This window comes from Meles meles, chromosome 15 (assembly GCF_922984935.1).
Source record: "Meles meles chromosome 15, mMelMel3.1 paternal haplotype, whole genome shotgun sequence".
NCBI classification, from domain to species: domain Eukaryota; kingdom Metazoa; phylum Chordata; class Mammalia; order Carnivora; family Mustelidae; genus Meles; species Meles meles.
In genome coordinates, this window is record NC_060080.1 from 51,879,812 (window position 1) to 51,902,381 (window position 22,570).

The window sequence follows — 22,570 nt, forward strand, 5'->3', positions numbered from 1 at the left end:
TGATTCCTCTTTGAAATTGTTTAGATTTTTCTTCCTGATTTTATTTCAAGGGGTGCTTGGGGGGGTGTGGGGGGAGGTAAGAGATTTACCTTAAACAACTAGTAGTTTCCAAAAGGCTACTTTCCTGCTGCTTGGTTTTGGAAAGGAGAATACCAGATTTGTTTGTTTTTTTGTTTAAGTGATACTCCAAACTTGGTGCTCCTTCCCTCTTTCTCTACATTTCCCATTTTAGCTGTTTCCGATTTTATTTCTTATTTTTCCACAACTTTGAGACCTTATACACTTTGAAATTTCAGGGACCAGAACAATTAAGAAATGCCATTTCAAGGAAGGAAAAAATTAAAACTATATGGTGGTTATTGCTACTTTCCTGTAACTTGACCCTCGTCCCAGACTTAGAAAACGTGGTTTTCTTACAGTAGAAGGAGTATATCATAGCAATTTATTATTCTACAAAGCCTGTTTAATTGTTTGTTCATTAGAAACTCTTAAAAAATAAAACCCAGTTATTTAAAATGTTTCATTAATCTGCATGATTTGCTTTAAAACACCCAAAAGCATTTTTAGGGAGAAATGAGCTGGTAGAAATCATTGCTCTTCTTAATCGTTGCAAACCTGAGGCCTCACCACTAGCCCTGAGCCGCATATGGCCATGTCTTTCTGCTCTATCAACTAGCTCCAAACAGGCCCTCAGCTGAAAGTTATTTTATTTCTCTAGCATTGCTGCCTCCTTCCATCAAGCCATTTGTATATCCCTTTTACTCACGTAGGCCCAAATCTTAATGCTTTGTAATAAGCCAGAGTCTCCCAAGAATATCTCATGTGTTCACTGCTCTCGCTTGTCTCCAAGTGTTTACACTGGGGCATTTTGTACATTTCGTATTTTCTTTGGCCCTCACTTCATGTCTTTGGGGCTGAGACCAGTAAACTATTAATTTTAATTGGGCCATTTTATAGGGTGTAAATCAGGAAGCCATATTAAATAGCACATTTATTTAAAAATTATTTTAATTGTTGACGGTTGACAGACTTCTACCCAGGTCTGCAAGAAGTTCCCATAACATTCTAATCCATCTGCTACCTTTAGGTGGAACATACCTTATACATCTCAAAAAACTGATGAAAGTCCTAGTTTTTGTAAGACATTTTAAAAGAAAAAAAATTCATGTTTCTCAATCATTACTTACTCTGGCATTTCAGCATTTAACAGATTCTGATTTGAGTTAAACCATCTAGTCTACTTTTAGCATTGCAAATGATAAAAATTTGTCTTTTTTTCTCTCTTCCTCTGTTTTATTAGTATATGTATATGTGTGCGTGAATGAGAGAGAGGAGAGAGAGAGAAGTTGAGGAGACCTGAATTTCTCCAGAAGATCACCTTAGCATTTCTAATTTTTATATTTATAAGATTGGAATTTGGAAAACATGAGGGAAATATCATTGCCAACACTTCCATTTAGAAAAGCTAAGTTTCCTATGTTTCATTGTATAGAATTTTGTAGGTTTTGGCTATAAGGTTCTGTGATTGTGGTTGATCTGTATTTTACTTCTATTTTCTACTTCTTTCCTGGGAGGAGAAAGTGGTATGATAGGTCACTGTCTTTCTCTTTGTTTGATCACTAAGTAGCTGTGAATAATACACTTAATTTCTTTTAAAATCTCCTTACTCATTTGTTAAATATAATGGTTTGGACTAGGCTATCCAATTGAAATACATGGGTAGGAGTTAGCCTCTCAAGGAGGATGTAGGTTAGGAAGGATGTTCTAAGGCAGGTGTTCGTATAAATTCTGGGAAGAAATAAAAAGCGTTGCATATTAGAGAACTAAAACTAGTTGATTATGACCAGAAATAGGATGAAATGAAGTAGGATAGCCAGGAGGAAATGATGAAAATATAATCCCTGTTAGCTCGTGGAAGACTTATTGAGAAGTATATATTTCATTCTAGGTACATAGGGAGCTGGTTATGTTTTATTGCATGAACGCAACATGGTCATTTTCTGCTTTAGGAAAACCACTGTAGTAAAATTATGAAAAATGCATAGAGGAGGGACAAGCCTAAATATAGGAACTAGTAGGGTAGTCAGATAAAAAACAGGACACCCAGTGAAATGTGAATTTCACTGGGGAAAATTGAATTTCAGATAAACAGTGAATAATTTTGAGTGCCTGGGTGATCAGTTGGTTGCATAGCTGTGTTTGGCTCAGGTCATGATATGAGGGTCCAGGGAGTGGGCCCTGCATCAGGCTCTCCGCTCAGCGGGGAGCCTGCTTCTCCCTCTCTCTTTTCTACTCCCCGTGCTTGTACACTTGACCCTGCGCGGTCTCCCCCTCTCTCTCTCTCTCTTCCTGTGTCAAATAAATAAATAAATAAAATCTTTTAAAAAACCGTGAATAATTTTTTGTAATACTGCATGGTCGTGCAAATGTCAGGTAAGATAAGGACTGGAAAAGTATTGCTTTAGTAAGAAGGAAGCCAAAGTAAATTCTAGAGACAGTACTTTTGGTGGATGTTAGGGTAGTAGAAACTAGATTACAGAGAGGTCAGGAATGAGTGGAAGATAAAGAAGTTGAATCAGTGCTTGTAAACAGCTCTTTTAGGAACAGTTTGAAAGAGAAGAAAGAATAGGTTATTTTATTGCCTCTGAGAATTTCAGTGGTTATTTTTCTTTATGTTGCCATAGTTCAGCCTAATGATTTGGGACTGTTTAATAGCAAATAATGCCAAACATTTTATATAATGTAACCGAGAAGAAAAGAAAAATAATTCTTCCTTCATTTTCTTTGTGGGCATCAGTAAAATTTGCCTAGTCATTTTCCTTTTCTTTCTGTCATCCTCATCCCTTTCTTCTGAATGAAGTACTTTTCTAGAGAAATTCAAATAACCATTTTCCACCAAATCTCAGCAGTCAGCCTGCTTGAGACCTGCCCTTCCCCTCCGAGTCACTGGAATCTTTGTCAACTGTTCTCCTGTCAGCAGATGGAAACAAGGTATAGCCTAAGCCCCTGCCTGGACAATTAACCAGGGGAAAGGGTGAGGTTCTCTACTCTTGGCTAGAAAAGCATTTTAGAGAGCTTTTCAGCAAGGATCAGCAAGGATCATTTGAAGCACAACCAGAGTGCTTTTAATACTTGAAACGTTCATTTATCTCCTATACCTTCTAGCCCTTAAGGTAGTCCTTTAAAAGCACCAGTGTATCATGGAAAGAAGTTGCTTATGTGCCTTAAAAAACAATTATTTTCATTTCCTTTTCTTCCAGCTAATGTAAATTCTCTTTAAACACTCATCTCCCTTTCAGCAGTACCTAGGAGTTAAAATCCTTAATCCTTCTTCTAGAGCTCCAGAGCTGTGTTGGAAGTCTGTTCCTTGACCTTTACCTAGCAACGATCAGCCCAAGGGCTCCGGTTGCGCAAACAGAGATTCTCTTCTTTTGTTTTTGTTTATTTCTTTGTTTGTTTTAGGGGGCAAAGAGAAAAGGGAAAACACACCCTTAACTGAGTTCTCAGTGGCACAGTTTACGTTCTCTAAGTAAGATGGATCCGGAGGATCCCACATTTAGGTCTTGGCCTCTATAGGTAAATCCATTAGCCTATGTAACCAGAATAGTATTTATGTTGATATTGATCTAATGCAAACATTTAGCATGGATGTCAGATCATTGTTTTAATACTTTACATTAGATTTCCATTGTAGGGGGAAAACTTCGCAGCAGATAGTCAAACAATTTCATGAAGCCAAGAAGCAAATCTAGTAAATATAGAAAATGTTAACTTTCCTGGGCAAGATACACAGAACTTTTTACTTGGCCATGTGAGAAATGGTGTCTAATAATGAAGACTTGTTTTAATTTAATATCCTTAAATTTTTAATTCAATGAAGAAATGACCATGTAGAGGGGGAAAGCCTGTTATTTTATTGTATCCAATTCCAGTAATTTTCATGTTAATTATGCTGTGGCATGTTTGTGGCTATATCCTGGATGTTAAAGTGGACCCCATATCAAGTTCTATCACACTTGATCGTATGGGACTTTGTGTTCCAACAGCAATTCTCTGACACCAGTTGGGTGTCCTACATTTCAATCCAATTCTAGCACTAACAACCTGGAGTTATTACAGACCCCACAAGTTAAGGAGCTGGTCCCATAAGACTGCCTCTCTTCAGACATCAACCACAAGTCTCAGATGTCCAAGCCACTCATACTTCTTCTGAGGTGACTGCAGACTCAGGGTTCCCCATGCTCCCTGGGTTTCAATAATTCACTAGAAAACTCTCAGAAATCATTGAAAGTTCTGTACTATGGATTATAGGTTCATTATAAAGGCTGTAACTTGGGAACACCCAAGTGGAAAATATGTACAGATCAGGGTCCTGGGGAGGAGGAAGACAGCACAGAATTTTCACAACCTTTCCTCATTAGAGTTTGGGCATGTCACCCTTCCAGCACATCAATGTGTTCACTAATCAAGAAGATTTACTGAGCTTCAGTGTCCAGAGTTTTTATATGGGCTTGCATTACATGGGCATGATTGAGTAAGTAATTGGCTACATAAATGAAATCAGTCTCTAGCCCCTTTACCCTTGCTGGAGACTGGGGTTGGGGCTGAGCTTTGTCTTTAAAACTGAGGGCATACTTGAGCAACCTTGTTAGTATAAACATAGGTATGGTCCAAAGAAGCTCATTTTGAATAGCAACTCCAATTGTTCAGGAGCTTTCAGGGTATTTGAAACTCGATTCCTGGGGGAAAAGACCAGATATGTTCTTTACCATATCACAGACCTCAAGAGTATATTTGATTTAGTCCTATAGCTTTAAGTAAGCAAAATATTATTACCTTCATTTTACAGAAGAGACATCTGGTACTAAAAACTTACATGATTGGCCCAAGGTCACATAAGCAGATTTTAGAAAGGACTAGAATCTCATCTAATGATACATCTATCTTTTGTGGACATCAGCTTACATTATGAGACTCAGTTTTCCTAGCAAATTGTGGGAACATCCATGAAATATATATCAAAGAAATACTAACTACTCTGTTTGGAAAGAATTATATTAATATAATTTAAAAAATAATCTAGTTTTTTTAACTTTGGAAACTTCCCATGTGGAACCTACCTTAGTCATTTCTCTGACTTTCAGCATTTTTCATAGTGTGGTATGATACTCGTCCACCGTGTTTGGAGTTCTGATAGTGAGTCTTGATCCTTTTCCTTTAAAGGAATCAGCATTTGTTTTCTGTTGCACATTATAAAATATTTTGCAGTTATAGATCAGGATTGTCACTGTCATCACTGGTTGGGGAAACTGAGGCAGTAAGCTTTGCCCAGAAACTTCCATACTCATCAACTCTCATCATTTGAAAAAATGGACACCCTACTGCTTTTTCCAAAAATGATTTGAGATCACTTTCAACGGGTAAATTGAAAACATAAGTAAATTAGGTACCAGAGCTTCCAATTATCCATAGTTTTCCTTCCTGCGGTTTCCATTACCCAAGATCAGCTGTGATCTGGAAGCAGTTGATCCTCCTAAGGCATCATCAGAAAGTCAGTAGTAGACTAACACTGCAAGACAAAGCCCACATCTCTCATCTCCTTTATCTCATCACGCAAGCATTTTATCTTCTTACGTCATCACAAGAAGGATGAGAATTGTACAATAAGATATTTTGAGAGAGAGACCACATTCTCATAACTTTTAGTACAGTATATTATTATAATTGTTCTATTGTTGATCTCTTACTGTGCCTATTTTATAAATTAACATAGGTATGTATATATAGGAAAAAACATAGTATGTATATATGGGGTTCAGTACTCATCCACTGGGTGAGTTGGTACATATCCCCCCACAGATACGGGGGGGCAGATGTGTAAGAAAGAAAAAATGGGTTGAAGAGAAGAAAGATGAGAATACAAGTATCAGGATTAAAAGAGAGGTAATAGAAAAATGTGTTGACAGGAAAGGTGAAGAATATATTATACAAAGTATGTAGCTCTCTGAGGGCATAGGAATTATGATATATATAATTATATATAATATTTTAATATGAGCTGAGTAGAACCCATTGTATAGCATCATGGACATTTGCTTCAATCCTAATTTCACAGCCAATGTGAAAAATAGAATTCATCCTGCTGTGAATTTTAGGAAGGGTCATTCTTTGTCATTTCGAAATCTGAAGTCATTCTTGGGCAGAATTAATTTTTTTAAAGATTTATGTTTTGGGGACGCCTGGGTGGCTCAGTGGGTTAAGCCGCTGCCTTCGGCTCGGGTCATGATCCCAGAGTCCTGGGATCGAGTCCCGCATGGTCTCCTTGCTCGGCAGGGAGCCTGCTTCTCTCTCCACCTCTGCCTGCCTGTGTGCTCTCTCTCTCTCTCCTTCTCTCTGACAAATAAATAAAATTAAAAAAAAAAATTTAAAGATTTATGTTTTTTTTTAATCTTTGAGAGAGAAAGAGAAAACATGAGCTGGGGGATGGGCAGAGGGAGAGAGAGAACCCCAAGCACACTCCCCACTGAGCCAGAGCCCAACACAGGACTGGATCTCACCACCCTGAGATCATGACCTGAGCCGAAACCAAAAGTTGGACAGTTAACCAGCTAAGCCACCCAGGCACCCCTTGGCACAATTAATTTTAATTTACATGCATTACAGTTGACGTCATCTAAAGCTGTGTTGTCCAGTGCTATAGCTACCAGCCTTAAGTGGCCATTTGAACATTTGAAATGTAGCCAGTCAGAAAAGGAGATGTGCTGTAAATGTAAAATACATACTGAATCACCATGCCCAACATGAGACTTGAACTCACAGCTCTGAGATCACGAGTCACATGCTCTACCAACTGAGGCAGCCAGGTGCCCCAAACATGAATACTTTTTAAAATATTAGTTTCATTTTTTTTTAAGATTTTACTTTATTATTTGAGAGAGTGGGGGTGGGGAAGAACACAAAGGGAGAGCAAGAGGGAAAAGCAGACTCCCTGCTGAGGAGAAAGCCCAATGTGGGACAGATCCCAGGACCCTGAGATCATGATCTGAGCCAAGGGCAGAGGCTTAACCCACTGAGCCACCCAGGTGCCCCTAAAATATTAGTTTCGTGTTAAAATTGAAATACATGTATATATTAGAGCAAACAAGATACATTACTAATTTTAAATTAATTATTTTGGTTCTGTTTTTAATGTGTCTACTAGAAATCCTGCAATTACATATGGGGCTTGTGTTTCTCTTTGGACAGTGCTTTTCTAGAAATTTGATTTTCCCTGTTATGTTAAATGACCTGCAGAATCCTTCTCCAAATTCTTATGTAAAATTTCAGATAGCCACAGCTTTGTGTATATGTTCATGCAGCAGAATCATCAGTGCTGAACAAACACATGGATAAAATTAAGTCCTTAAAAGCATAGTAAAAATGCCAAGGATATAAAGTTACTACTTCAGAGCACGAGTCTTTCTCATCTCTCAGGAAGCCCACCTCTCTCATGACAGAGCCTCAGCTTTCCAGAGATTATACACAGGAGCCCTGCTGATTGCTAATTGGGAGAAGCTTCTTTTCACCCTAATTTTAAAATATACATTATGCAGTTGGCCCTTGTTTTGTAAAATTGTGAAGCATTCAGGAACTTTAGAGGAAAATTATGGCTTTGTACCAATCTGCATATTTTTATGATTTTATTATTCCTCACTAAGTGGGGAGGAATATTTAATATGCATATAAAGGGAATATTTGCTTTTAGACATTCCAGGTGGGGGATGCATATTGAAATATTTGAAGGATGGACCCAGAAGGATCAGATTCTAACTAGGTCACTGACTTAACCTTTTGGGCCTTCATTTTCTCATCCGCAGGAGTCCTCAGTAGTTAGAAATGCAGCTTTAGGATTGTAGGTTGTAGACTCGAGTCCTAGGTCGTCTTCTGCTGTGCTTTTGGCTGTTATTTTTCTGTGGAATATTAAGGTAAAGTCCACTGCCATTGGCCTGACATTGTTCTGCCACTCGTTACGGTCTTCACTTTCCTCAACCCTTCTTCCTCTGCAAAGAACCACACAAGGCAAAAGTCACTCTGTTTAATTTAGTGACGGCAGCTACGGATTCTTATCCATCATTTAAAGTATTATTTCTTCAGACAAAGAACAGCACTTTATTTCCGTAAATGCTCCCAGTGTCCCCTGGGCTCCATGACATGGTAGGAACTTCGATCATCGCTGTCTTTTTGAACTTGAATGGAATTATTTTTTAGTTTGCTTTACTAGATTCAGCTAATCAGTTTCATTAGACTGTTTACTGATTATTCTTACATGTTAAGTAAGAAGTAGAAATCCGCTTCTCTGCTTTTCTAGGATTATTCTGCATAAAACAGCTTTTCTCTCCAGGTGAATGTGTGCTGTCACTGACACCAGTCATGAAAGTGCCAGGACCGTCCTTTCCTCTCAGCGGTATTGTCGGGGGACAGCCAGGTGGAGACTGATGGGCCCACTTACTTAGCAGGAGCGGGGAAGTTCCTTCTTGCTGGGGGCTGTTTCTTCACTAATGGGAGATTAAGTCTTTCTTAATTAAAAAGCCACGTCTCTCCATCCTAGCTTTCCGTGGTCTTTCAGAGCAAAAGGAGCTTGGAGAATTGAACTTAGAACAATAAATACGGATAGTAATTGTAAGTCTGTTTGGAGTACCGGTTTGGCATTTGCGATCAGATTTTAGCATCATCACTTTTCATCAGGTTTCTCTCCCAGAACTTGGAGAATCTGTTCGAGTGAGCCTGTGTTCTCCTCTGCCCTTCTTGGGGTGGGAGATGTGGTGAGTTTTATACTTAAGGTGTGTGAAAGCAGGGAATGATATGCAGCCCAGAGTCTTCCCCTGGCTAAATAAGGCTGTGTGGTTTTTATGATCACGTGTCCATGAAAACACACTTAGACCCGTAGAGTCAGTGGCATCTGCAAGGTGTTTTTTTCCCTCCTAGCCCCCTTTTCCCGTGTCCTGACTGTCTAGCTCCTTCGGTTGTACTTCCTTAGGTTCTGGCCGACCTCTCTCTGACCAGCAGGGCCCTGAGTGGATTCCCTGGGGAGTCTTTCAGCATCTCTCTGTAATTAGCTTAGTGGAGCCGCGGAGAAGTGATGCAAGAAGGGGTTAGCTTCCCCAGAGCCACACTTCCAAGTCTGGCACACCCCTCACCTGCAGCCCCAGGGAGCCAGATACCAGGAAACCATTATGTGAATACAGCAACAGCGGCTCTTACTTTTTCGATCCCACAAAAACCACATGTGACCTGACATGATCCTAAGGTATAAACAAGTAGCCAACGTACTTTGGGCTCCTGGGTAGAGTTTTCTTTCTCACCTGGCATTTTGGCCAGAACCAAACCTCGAATCCCTTTCATGAGGGCTGGTGATGGCAATCTTCATCGTGTGTCTGACCTGGATGGTCACTGGGAGCCAAAGTAAATGACGGTATCCAGGGACCCTCTGGTTACCGTTTTGCCCACTGTCTTCACAGCTTCCTCTTATTTAAACCAACTGTGGTTTCCTCCAACAATTGCTGTTTTACCTATTTGTCAGATATTGTTCTAATTTGCTTTTCAGAAATAAATTTTATCTTGTTGCTCTTCTTCTTTTGAAAATTGTTCTTGCCCCATGGACAATTTTCATAAAGCAGGTCTGTCGTTTTGTGACTCCATATACCCTTAAGAACATGATTGTTCCCCTTTGGTCTGTTCTGAAGAACTGGTTTTATTTTCTGTTTCTCACAACTTGCTCTTGATAAACGCCCAGATGTCCTATCTAGATACACTGATTATAGACTAAGGCAGTTATTTTGACTTCTCAAAACCCCTTCTAATCTGACTCTACCATTTTATTCTAATTAAGGTTTCATGGTGTTTATATTTTTTTCTTCAGCCAAATGTGAGTGTAGCAGATAATTTTAAAGTTTATTTAATTTTTTTTCCTTTCCCCTCTAAGTGATTGTGTTATTTAATTATAAGATCAGCTTTCAAGAAGTCTAGAAAGCATTTTGAAATTAATGGAATACCTTCTTTTTCTCCTTTGGTAATTTTGCATCACTATAATATAAAGATTATTAGGAATGTAAACCTACTGGATATTTTTGAGAAATTAATATTGTTTTAAAAAATGGTTGCCAGATCTCATAGACTTAAATGTATGTAAGAATGTGAAGGAATGTTGACTATTTGTTAAGCAAAATACTTTTTTAAAAAAGTATTTTATTTATTTATTTGACAGAGAGAGAGGTCACAAGTAGGCAGAGAGGCGGGCAGAGAGAGAGAGGGAGAAACAGGCTCCCCACTGAGCAGAGAGCCCGATGTGGGACTGGATCCCAGGACCCTGAGATCATGACCTGAGCCGAAGGCAGCGGCTTAAACCACTGAGCCACCCAGGCGCCCCAAGCAAAGTACATTTTTTTGTGGGGTTTTCTTTCCCCACTTGTGCCTTCACGTAACAATATACCTTCTTTTCTGTAACTTTTACATTCCTTTTAATTTTTTTTTAATGAAAAGATTTCCTTCATAAAACTTCAATGAGTTGGCCATTTCCTCATTAAAAGGTTTTTTATGTTTGCAAATTGGTTCTTGGAGTCAAGACCTGATATCATCTTCGACTCCAAGAGTCCCTACCGTGATAGTACAAGGGCATGAAAAAGTGCTGGGCAGAGCAGAGCCCTCTGGAAAACACATCAGTGGTAGTCAGGAGCTCAACCAACTGGTAGAACCATGTTTTGAAGAGGAAGCTTCCTTGCCAGCCTCCCTGGAACCTTGACTTAATCCCCAAGTAACGCATGGTGGTCAAAGGTTCGGTTTTGGTTCTGTGTGAAATAGAGAAAGTACCTTCTGGTCTTGGGATGCTTTGGCTTCTCTGCAGAGCACCAGGGTTTGGAAACACTTGGAAACACCAAAGTGTCAGAAACACTTAGAGATTGGAAACCTGCTATAGATCGTAGAATCTAGAGAAGTCCAAGTACAGAAAGGGACTTGTCCATCGTGCCCCATATGTACATTTGTTCTCAGGATTGCGTACTTGTACCCCTTTTATGATTGCAAAGGAAGGTAGGTTTCCATTTGTGACACTAAAGAGAGGCTTCTTGTACATGTGATCAATCTGTGTGGGCATCAGCCTACTACATAGACTAGGGCTTTTTGCTGCTCCCCACCCCCTGCCAATGTGTAATTTTCTTCTTTTTCTATCAAGCAACCTCTGGGAATTTGGGTTTGCAGACCAATCCCAGTTGTAATGCTGTAATGTAATGTTTAGCCTGTAATGCTAAATCTTGAACAAGTTATCTCTCTCGTCACTAGACAAAGTATGACTAAATCAGTACCACTAAGTAATTTTGGTGTATATGCATGTGTGTGTGTGTGTGTGTGTGTGTGTGTGTGTGTGTTCTGTTTCCCTTTTTTTAATTATGAAAGTGGTCTGTACTCATTTAAAAAGTTTATAAAGTGGGGCGCCTGGGTGGCTCAGTGGTTTAAGCCTCTGCCTTTGGCTCAGGTCATGATCTCAGGGTCTTGGGATCGAGCCCCGCATCAGGCTCTCTGCTCGGTGAGGAGCCTGTTTCTCCCTCTCTCTCTGCCTGCCTCTCTGCCTACTTGTGACCTCTCTCTCTGTCAAATAAATAAATAAAATATTTTAAAAAAAGTTTATAAAGTACTGGAGCGCCTGGGTGGCTCAGTGGGTTAAAGCCTCTGCCTTCTACTCAGGTCATGATCCCAGGGTCTTGGGATGAAGCCCCACATCGGGCTCTCTGCTCAGCAGGGAGCCTGCTTACCCTCCTCTCTCTCTGCATGCCTCTCTTCCTACTTGTGATCTCTGTCAAATAAATGAATAAAAATCTTTAAAAAAAAAAGTTTATAAAGTACCAAAAACTAAAACCCTCTCGTAATCTTTATGTCTGTAATAGCCTCAATTAACAAATAAAATGAGCACTTACTGTCATGTTTTCCATAGATATTACCTTTTATAGAGTCAGAATCAGACTATATACAAATGCTCATTTATTTAAAATATTCATACTTCCCTATGCTATTAGCACTTTTTGTATGTCTAAAGGATTAACTCTAGGTGACTAGCCATGTTTTTAAAGGTATATTGAGTCAGAAAATGAGAGGAGACCCATTTGATGCATTTATTGCAATTCTTAAGTAACACCAATAAAAATTACTGTGTTGTGGCTAACATACTGTTAATTAGTCATATCAGCTTCCTCTAAGTGAAAGACTTAAATATTTGCCTATAAATAAATTTGTAGTGCCAACTCCCTAACTCATCACTGAATGGTAGCTGAATTAATTTTACTGTTTTTTCCTGGATATAGAATAGCATTTCTTTCTTTCTTTTTAAGATTTATTTATTTATTTGACAGGCAGAGATCACAAGTAGCGCAGAGAGGCAGGCAGAGAGAGAGGAGAAAGCAGGCTCCCTGCTGAGCAGCGAGCCTTATGCGGGGCTCAATCCCAGGACCCTGGGATCATGACCTGAGCCGAAGGCAGAGGCTTAACCCACTGAGCCACCCAGGCGCCCCAAGAACAGCATTTCTTTAACTTTCGTTGGCTCACCAGCCCTCTGAGAATTCAGTAAAGGCTCTGAAACTTCTTCCCAGAGAACTGTATATTCACACAAAAAACTAATTGTAATGATAATCAATTATGATATGCCAGGCACTTTGCCAACTGCTTTCTATGTGTTATTTCATTTAATCCTCATAGTAGCACCATAAGGAATGTACTCTCTTCTTCATTTTTGAGAAAAAGCTGTTGAAGCTTTAAGGAGATTAAGTAATTTGCCCATTCCCATAGACCCCGTATCTTGGGCTCAAACTCTGATAGTATGACTTCAAAACCCAGCCCCTCAATCATTGTGCATCTGGTTTTAAGGGACTCATAAATTTCTAAATTCTGCTTTTTGATACTCATGTTAAGGACACATTACCTGTTGCGATCCACAGACTTTCGTTGGTAGTGAAGAATATGTGTGATTAACAATTCTTGCTGTTTTTGTAACTTATTTAATGAAGAAATGAGTATCTGTTGAGCATCTACTATTTTAAATACTTGTTAGGTTCAGCAGTTTGGTCCTTATCCTTAAGGAGTTTCCTTATCTAATGAGAAGACAAGAATTAGATGCATAAAACAATGAGGTAAAAATACAAAGATGAAGTCAAATATACAGTAATTAGACATTTCCATAAACTGTATATGAAATCAGGCATTCGAACCACGTATCCCAGGGTAGTTCTGTTGAGTCGGACATGTGTAGGTAAGCAGAACACCTTGATCGTGGCTGCCTTTGACTCAAGAAAGGTTCCCACCGACAGAGAGGACTTCAGTACCTCAAATGATTCAACAAAGCCTCAACTCTTGGAGGAGCAGTGGGGGAGAGCTACCGACCTTAGATGAAACCAGCAGGCATGGAAAGCTTATTTAAGCTGACCACCAACGATCCTGGCTGTCAAAGAGAGTGACTGTGGCTATAATTCAAAGAACTGCTTTCTGTAAGAGCAGGATATGGGAAAATTGTATGTCTGACGTGAACAGCCACTGTCTAGAAGGTTAGCACACATAATGGCTCCCGTAAGATAGGAAGGACAGAGGAGGCCAGGCATTCTATTAACATGGCCTTATCAAGTATTTGTACGGTTGTAGGATTTTACTCTTTTAAAACTTGAGTCATTTGGGCTGTAATATGATAGAATTAACTTACAAATGGTACTTGAATTTTCTTTTCAATGCAAATAGAAACCTAGTGCTGCTAATCATGCTAAATACAGTTTCTCTCCTTCCACTTACGAGTCATTTTTGTTGAAATGTCTAAAATAAGAATATTTTATGTGCAGTGGTAGAATACATCTGTGCTATATGTTAGCTTAATAAATTGTATTAAATAATAAATTGTATTAAATTGTATTTCACATGATGTTTCCATAATCCCTGCAACTTAACTTGCTAGCATTATTTTTTTTAAGTGGGACAAGGATGTTATGAAAACCTATTATGTCTAAGAAGCCCCAGATGGAAAATATTAAAAAAAACAACAACAGGAATTCCTATAATTGTTCACAAATCATCATTTAAATCTATCCAGCTACTGGATGTTGCAAGTAGTTTTCCAGGCATTTATGCAAATATCTTGATGGAGTTTATTTAATTTCAGAAGAAAAGTATGATACCGAGTCTGTATAATTTCTTAAATTCATTCCTGGAGAAAGAACATAATAGAAGGAAAACATTCCTTTTCATATTTGCTTTGAGCCAATACTTGAGTTGTTTTTGAGGTAAATAGTAGATTGATATTAAATGTCTATCGCACTTTGGCTTTACGGACAGAATTCAAGACATGGTAACTATCCGACTCTTTAATTTTCTCTCTCTCTCTCTGCATGGTGTGTGTGTGTGTGTGTGCGCGCACGTGCACGGGCGCATATGTGTAGGGAGCTTAAATGAGACCTTTTGATTTCATAATAAGCTGGGCTTAGGGACGATAAAACTTGACATTCTTAACTGTTACTAGTGTCTGTCCCTATAGCCCTGTGCAGTTGCCTTCTTATTAATGATGTACAAGACAGAGCCATAAACTGAGCTTGTACCCAAGGCGCTAGTGTAAATTGCAAATAACATTCATGTGGTCTCTTTGACCTAAGACTAAACTGGGGTAGCAGGAAGAGAACAAAGAATTTTCGAGAGTGGAGAAGAAGTAGAAGTCAAGGACAAAGAGTACGCTAGTAGGATGGACATGTGCAAATGTTCCCTAAGTTTTTGCAGTGAGATTTATTTAGATGGGCCTTTTCATATCTGCAAATACTCCTTTGCTCAAGAGCCAGGCGGTAGATTAGGACAGCTTCTGCGGGTGTGTGTGTGTGTGTGTGTGTGTGTGTGTTGGCAATAATGTAGTCATGAGATAATACAAATAATCAGTGAGGGAATAATTAATGATGTGGCAGGGAATATTTTTTGATAAATGCTTGGGGAATGAGGTGACAGGCGTGAAATTAGAAAATTCCTTCAGCGATCTAAAATATAAATAGCTTTCGGAACTGAAAAGAGTTTCACAGCTGAAGATTTTATTGTGTTGAGAGGAAAAACTTTTTTCTCTCCCCCACTCCCTCCTCCTTTGCAAGTTGTTTGTCCATTCACAAAACAAACACTCTGAAGCCCAGCGCGGCTCATGGGAATAAATTTCAGGTCGAATTAGTACAGTTTCCTTGCTGTCAGGATGCTGGAATTAATGGTGTTTTGATGACACGAATTTTGAAGGGCAAACAAAGAAGCTGAAGGGAGAGAGACATGACTCCTTAGAAGCTTGGTCCTCCTCTCCCCCAGCCTCTCTTGTCTTCCCTGTCATCCGTCTGCCAATCTCCCTGTCCATGGTTAGTTAAAGGCGCTTTTTATCCTCTTTTCTTTCCCACAGAGTTTGCCAGATCCGGCCCGGTGCCTGGGTTCCAGGAGGACACGCTGCAGTTGGCCTTCATCGACTTGAGACAAGTAAGTCTTTGTGTTTTTGTTTTTTGTTTTTCTTTTAAGATGTGTGACTGAAGACCATCAGGTCTTAAGGAAAAGGGGAGGGGAGGGGGATTGGCGTTGGCGATTCACACTGGAGACCTAAGGGTTTTTCCCTGTGTTTGAGGCCACCTCTTTTATTTAGCTATCTGGGATCCTTAGCTATGGTGGAGTTAAAGGTTTTGTGGGTAGAAGGAAAGGCAGGAGGTGGGAGGAGGGACCCAGAGACTAGAGGGACTCAAGTGACCCTCAAGTGATGTGACCCATTGTGCTCTAGTTGGCTTCTGCAGACACAGCAAAAAGATAACTCGGCAAACCAGTGCTGAGCAGGTGCACCAATGCAGAGACTGCCTGTCCGGAGGACATTTTGTCTGCAGAGAGAATGAGGGCGGCAGCATGTAAAGGAAAATGAAATGTTTTCCGTTGTGGATTGTTGATTTGGCTTGTTGACTCTTTTCTGTTGCCTTACGTCTTCCCATCCCCTCCTTTGTAGAATGTGGTCAGCCATGAGTGACTAAGTGGTGGTTTTAGAAGGTGATTAGATTAGCAAAGGCCCCGACCTGGTCTTGCCAACCCGGCGGGCAACCCTGTTAAAGTAACGTGGATGAAAGCCGGTACTCGGCCATATCCGAGGTTCACAAGCCCGTCGGATAGAAAGAGTTGTTCTGGAGGGCTGAGGCTTGCAGATTGAAATGGGTAGGTTGGTGGGCCTTGGTGGTTTGGGTGGAGAGGAACAGGATGGGCGGGGGCCGAAAGAGGGAGAGAGTTAACTGGGCTCTGTCATCTCTTCACTCTGAAGATGGATGGGGTTGGATAGAAAGTGTGAATGAAGTAAGAATCAATGACTGATGCTTCTCTCCTATTAAAACAATCTTTTTTTTTTTTTGTCTGTTTTAAAAAGGGGGCTGGCTTTGTTTCTCCTGCCATAATGATGCAGTGCCTCTTGTTTTCAGAGCTGACATAGTTTGCATTCTGAAAACTTTTAGATGCCCAGAGTATTTCTTAAAGCTATAGGACCCCTTGTATTGGTCGTCTCCTTACCACTGTGACTCGATTCATGCCGGAACAGCTTTTAACCCATAATGGATGGCCTGAGCTACCCCTGCATCCTTGTGGATGGGTGGTGTAATCTGTCATCTGATGACAATTCTGGAAAGCCCTGTTAAGCAGAAAACAGAAAATTGTGTCTCTATAGACCCGCCAAAGTTTGAGGATTCAGGCCGTGTCCCAGAAACGTGTGTCAACTTAATATTTGGGGGCCGAGGTGGGGGGTTCTCCTACACATAAAGGCTTTCCCAGCATGGTCACAAATGGAGCTGAGTATCTCTCTCCACACTTAAGACCTTCCACCTGTGGATTCAGCCACTCAACAGAGACAGGTTTTAAGCCCTTGGTAGATGTGAGACTGAAAGATTGGGATTTTTGCTTTAGGCTTTTGGGGAGTGTTGTCTGTTCCACTTTTCTCCCCTGTTTCTTCTCAGAAACTTCTGAGCCAATTGGCTTTTCTTGGAAAGCAGACGCTGAATTTCATTGGAGAGACATACCCAAGGAAAAATTTTTCCTTTCTCGCTGTTGATGAGAGGGAAGCATGGTTGCTCTCTCTAGTTTGTGGTTTCGGTCCCTATGGAAAGCGACTAGCGTTCGCAGAAAATGTTAACTAAGGGAGTGCGTTAGACAGCACAGCCAAAATAGGATGTATCTGTGCCGGGGAAGAATGCTCAAATTCTTGTGAGCTCTCAGCGAGCGCTGTTGTTTACCCTTAAGTTCCTGTTTGCCATTGCATTTCTGTTCTCAGAGTTCCTTTTATGAAATTTTAGCAGGAGAAACGAGAACTCCAAAATTTAATCCTAAGAAGAGTATGCCTCTTCTTATTGAATCTATCACCTGATTCCTAGTTACGGCTGTCTCTGTTAAAACAGCTTAAACTTTTCTAACCTAGATCATCTGGAAGAACTTCCCCAGGTCTCAGGCTGAGGCTCGGGAGCAGCAGGCCCCAATAGGTTGAATCATTGTGAGGAAAATGATCCCTCCACAGCCCAGGCTGCAGATATTAATCTCTTTACAGTCCCTCTTAGTCATTCCCATAACTTATTTTACACAAGCGTCCTCTTAGAAGGAGACCTCTTCCGATCTGTGGAGATGCTCAGGCCATAAGGAGAGGACCTTGGAGTGTGTCTCCAGAAGAGATAGGTTGATCTTGAGTGAAGCACTATTAAGTGTCCTTGAGTATATTGTCCTTTTGCATGTTCCCTTTGGAATCCTGTAATAGGGTTACGGAATTTTGGGGTTGGGGGCCAATTTCGAAAATCACGCAGTATAACCTTTGGCTTGATACTTGAAACCCTGTATAGCACCCCAGAGTGTGTTCGCATATCCCCCCTGAAGAGAACTCACCTCCCCAAAGCAGCATAGGCCGCCATCGGACAATCTGATTATTAGGAAACTATTTCTTAAGTTGCTGAAATCTATCTCACTTAACTCTGACCCTCTGATTCTTTATGTTTTTATTCCTGCTTCCCAGTTTGGGGGACAGGCTTCCTCTCCCGATTCACTGAGCGTCCTCTGCTAAGTAACTGGACCTTTGTGTAGCATGCTTACCCAGGCCTCATGCAGTCCCTTATACAGCTGATTTAATTTTTCTTTCATATTATTGACAACATAGATTTGTATCCTTCCAGCTGGGCCCAACCTCTTTAGGTCCTGATTCAGTGTTGCAGCTTATTAACTGATTTCATCTTTATGTCCTTTATTAGTCTGTGGTGGCACTATTCAACAGGCAGGGCGGGAGTTAGAGGGAGAAATGGAAGTTAGGGCAGGTTCCAGCATATAGGCCGGTGGAGGACCGCACAGCCACAAGACAGCAAGGACGCTCCTTCGCTGTCATCATCTGTATGTGCCTCACCGGCTTAGGAGCTTACTCACTCTGAGCATACTCTCCTGTTCTCTCGCTTGAGACTGTCTCAGACACTGTCAGTGAACGGGAACTGTTAAACTAATCAACACATGGAATATTTGATGAGATCACCTCTATGAGAGATCATCTCATAATAGCAGAGTGTCATTTAAAAGCTCCAGAAATTCAATTAGGAAGCAAATCAGATATGGACGGCAAAACTCTTCATCCTTTCCCACCTGTCCCGTCTAGTCTCAGTTTCCTAATTCATGAGGTAAAGAGTGAAATGACATTTTGAATACACAAGCTTTCACGATATTTCACACGTGCGAAGCGACTCGTAGTTGATGCACATGAATGTCCTTCTCTCGTTTGTCAGACTTCCGGGCATAGAAAACCTGCTGTTAATCATAATGTTAATTAGACAGTACAAATCAAATTCTCCTTTGCCACTTTATGTTTTCTAAACTTCCAAGTTCATAAAAGTGGGTTTGCAGTACGACTTCACATTCATATGTCAAATATACGTGCAGATTTCTGTCAAAATCCAGACTTGGGTCAGTGTGAAATCTTGACAAGGACGCCTTAAAGGGCTCACTTATGAACGATTTTGAAGTGGTGTGTGCACCCCAAGTCCTAGTAATTGCCAGCCCTGAATGCTTCATAACTGGAATTGCAATACAAGGCCAATGCTAGATTCTCGGTAGTGATCTGATTCTTTAACGATGCTACGGTTGGTGTTTTTCTTTTGTTGATAAGCAGTAAGTGCATAGTGCTGATGAACAATAGAATTTGAACTTCAGTTGATGTTCATTTCAACTTCTTTTATCACACTGAGTGCCTCCTGTGAACAAATGCACAACCCAGGTGCGGTGGGAATCCACAAATGAATATAATACAGTCTCTGTCCCCCAGGAGCAAAGAGGTGACCAGCAAATACTTAATTTTAATATAAGTCACACTGTCATAAGTATTACATTGGAAGGATGGAGCATTGTGTATGTTTCAATTATTTCAGTATGTTTTGCTGCATAGCAAAGTGCCCCAAAATGTGTTGTCTTAATAGAAGGAGCATTAATTTAACTCGAGATTCTACAGATTGTCAATCAGGATAGCTTCAGTGGGCTCACTCATCATACTTTGAGGTCAGATTGGCTAGGGGCTAGATTGGCTAGGGGCTGCCTGGTCTAGGTTGCCTTAGCTAGGCGGACTCTTCTCTGCTCCCTGTGATCTCTCATCCACCAACTGCCTAACCCAGGCTGGATCACTTAACATATTGGCAGGTTCCAAGAGAGCAAGGGGAAATTGCTTGAGTTGAGGTCTACCCTTGGAACTGGCAAGCCCTCATTCCCACCACATTCTGTTGTCCAGAGCTGGTTACACGGTCAGCCCAGAGTCAAGGATGTGGAAAAATTGACTTCAGCTTATCCTCTGGTTGGGATAGAAGACCTTTATACAAACGATGTATCTATAAATGCAGAAAGAGGCCTTAGAGTGGAGAGGTCTTTGTGAGCCTAAGTAGTTATAAAATGTTTAAAATCATTTAAATATATAAAATTATATATTTCATATACATCAAATATATAAAATCATTTGAAAAGTAGAAAGTTAAACTGAAAGAAATCCAGGCATTGGTGAGGGAGGAAAGTGTTTTAAGCATAGAAAATAGCCAGTTTTAAGTTTTGTTTAAAAACAGATGGGGGGTCTGTTTAACCAGGATCCCAACTATCTTTACTTCTTTTAAGAATTAGACGAATCTCAGGGCACCTGGATGGCTCAGTGGGTTAAGCCTCTGCCTTCAGCTCAGGTCATGATCTCAGGGTCCTGAGATGGAGCCCCACATCGGGCTCTTCGCTCACAGGGAGCCTGCTTCCTCCTCTCTCTCTCTGCCTGCCTCTGCCTACTTGTGATCTCTGCCTGTCAAATAAATAAAATCTTAAAAGAATTAGACTAATCTCTTTAAACCCTCCGCTTCTTAACTTCTCCTCTTCTTTCCTTTCACTGTTCAGCTTCCTCATGGACCTCTTTTTTTTTTTAATGTCCTATACTTCTCATCAAACCCTGCTTATTGTGGGCCACCCTGGAACATTTCACTTTTCTGTTACTCACATTCATCATGAGGGCATCTTAACTTCCCCAGATTAATTAATTATTTACATTACTCATTTAATCTCTGGCTGTTCACCTTACATATTTGACCAACAGGAAAAGTTGAATGGGTTCTTTTCTTCAGTGACATTTCTGTTCCTTGGCCTTGACTGTTATTTACTTCCGATATCCTGAGTGTTTATAGCGCTGAATGAACCAGGTTGTGACATTGCATCAGATCTCCTGAATAGAGCTTGTTGGCAACGACTCTTAACAGCAAAGCCATCCCAAGATATCTACGGCTTTTTTTAGATGGAGCTGGTGACATTCCCCCTAGGCCAGTTATTCCCCAATTTCTAAACCTTCAGTCTAAAGTAAACACGGTGCATTTCCATTGCAGGCACTTAACTTGCCTTAAAAACAACTATAGGACCTGAGAGAAATAATTGTATATTTCTTTGGAGATGTTGAACGAATTCCGATGTTAGTCCTGTTAGAGGTATATGGGCGAAATCAGTCCTATTGGCTACTGTTGGGTGTGCAGACCTGAGAAGAGCTCAAGAGCCCAACCATGTACAGCTGCCCCTCCCACTCCCCATCCTAACTTGATCCTAGTCAATGAAATTTCGCTTTTGGAATCAAATTGCTTACTCTTTTCTTTTGCCCGGCCAACAAGTCTAATGAGCAACATTCTCACGAAGAGGAACATTCCCCCTTTGCTTGACTAACCCTGGCTCTTGTGGAACAATCTTTCTTAATAACCACTTATGTTTTAACCTCTGTGGGATACCCATTGATGCAAAAACTGAGTTTGTGTGATATAGCACATAACAAAATAATATATAGTAAATAGATTTTCTTTTTTAAATGTTTCTCCCTAACCAGTCTAAACAAGCCCACACTAGAAGACTGCATAGGAGGCCTGGGTCAGGGTAGGGCAGACCCACATCTTACAGGGCCTCGGTGGCAGGCTTCTTTTTTTCATCGCAATGGTTAAGCTCTATTTAACACAAAGAAAGCCATTTCCCACATGTACTTCTTCATACTGGTTTTTAACCTGCTGGAGTGTAACCTGGGGTTTTTTTTGGGGGGGGGTGGAGGGTAGCCTGTAGTTTTCCCAGCTGTTGCCAAGAAGTAATAGTAGGGAAAATTAGAGGTGTGCGGAGAGTTGATAAGGGAATGTTTTTGTGAAAGGATGTTCTTAGTGGAGGAAGACAGGGTGGTATGCAAATCCCCAAATCCACTGGTGGTAACGTGTCTTGGACCAGTAGTGTTGTCAGTAGAAGGACTCTCCAAGTGCTCACTTGAAGTGTTCTTTTGACCTCCAGATTGTGTATGAACTTGAATAAATAATGGCCTGCAAAATTGAGAGTCATCTGCACCAGGGTCAGAAATCAAACAGCTTGATGACTCACGGAATTGAAAGATGTCATTGCTATGACTGATGCGTTTGGTGGGGTCAGAAGGAATGGGTTAAGCCATTCAGCACATTATCTTCTAAGAGATCGTCAGCACTACTGGTACGGTAGCATGTCTCTGTGGTTAGATGTCATTTAGGAGATGAAATCCAGAGTCATCATATCCCGAAGACATTGGGTGGTTAGAGGAAGGTAAAGAAATAATATCAGGCTGCCTGCACAGATCTCTTACCGATACAGAGTTACTGAAGTTTCCTGAAGACCATAGTCCATGTTTTAATGTAGGCATAGGTAACACTTAGATATAGCTCTAGACCTCCCCAATCAGGAAGCATTCATTCATTCACTGAGCACTATGTCTAGCACTGCTATAATGCGTTTAGTGGTGAACTTGGTACAGGGCAGTGAATCAAACATAGTCCCTGCCCTTGTGGAGCTCCCATTCTTGTGTAGTTGCCTGTGCTTATAAAGCAGGCCTCTTCAACATCCTGCTTTTGCCAGAATCTCCCTTCAAGTGTCCCCCAAGGGGATGCCACTTGAGCTAATTTTTTTTTTTTTTTTTTTTTTTATTGATGCTATATTGGTCACTTTTAGAGATAGCTGCAGAGCTCTGGCAAGATCCCCAGGGCAAGGCCAAGTCTGTCGTATACTGATACACAGACTT

The 22,570-nt window shown here is 40.6% G+C and overlaps 1 protein-coding gene across 3 annotated transcripts in view; it reads left to right on the forward strand.

The window, feature by feature from the left end:
* The window catches only part of EXOC6B (exocyst complex component 6B), a 624,123-nt gene that overhangs the window by 450,774 nt on the left and 150,779 nt on the right, over positions 1-22,570 (forward strand). For all 3 annotated transcript variants that reach the window (XM_045979317.1, XM_045979318.1, XM_045979319.1), the window contains one exon: positions 15,419-15,492. In XM_045979317.1, coding sequence (XP_045835273.1) covers positions 15,419-15,492 — 74 coding nt within the window. The remainder of the gene's footprint in view (positions 1-15,418; positions 15,493-22,570) is intronic.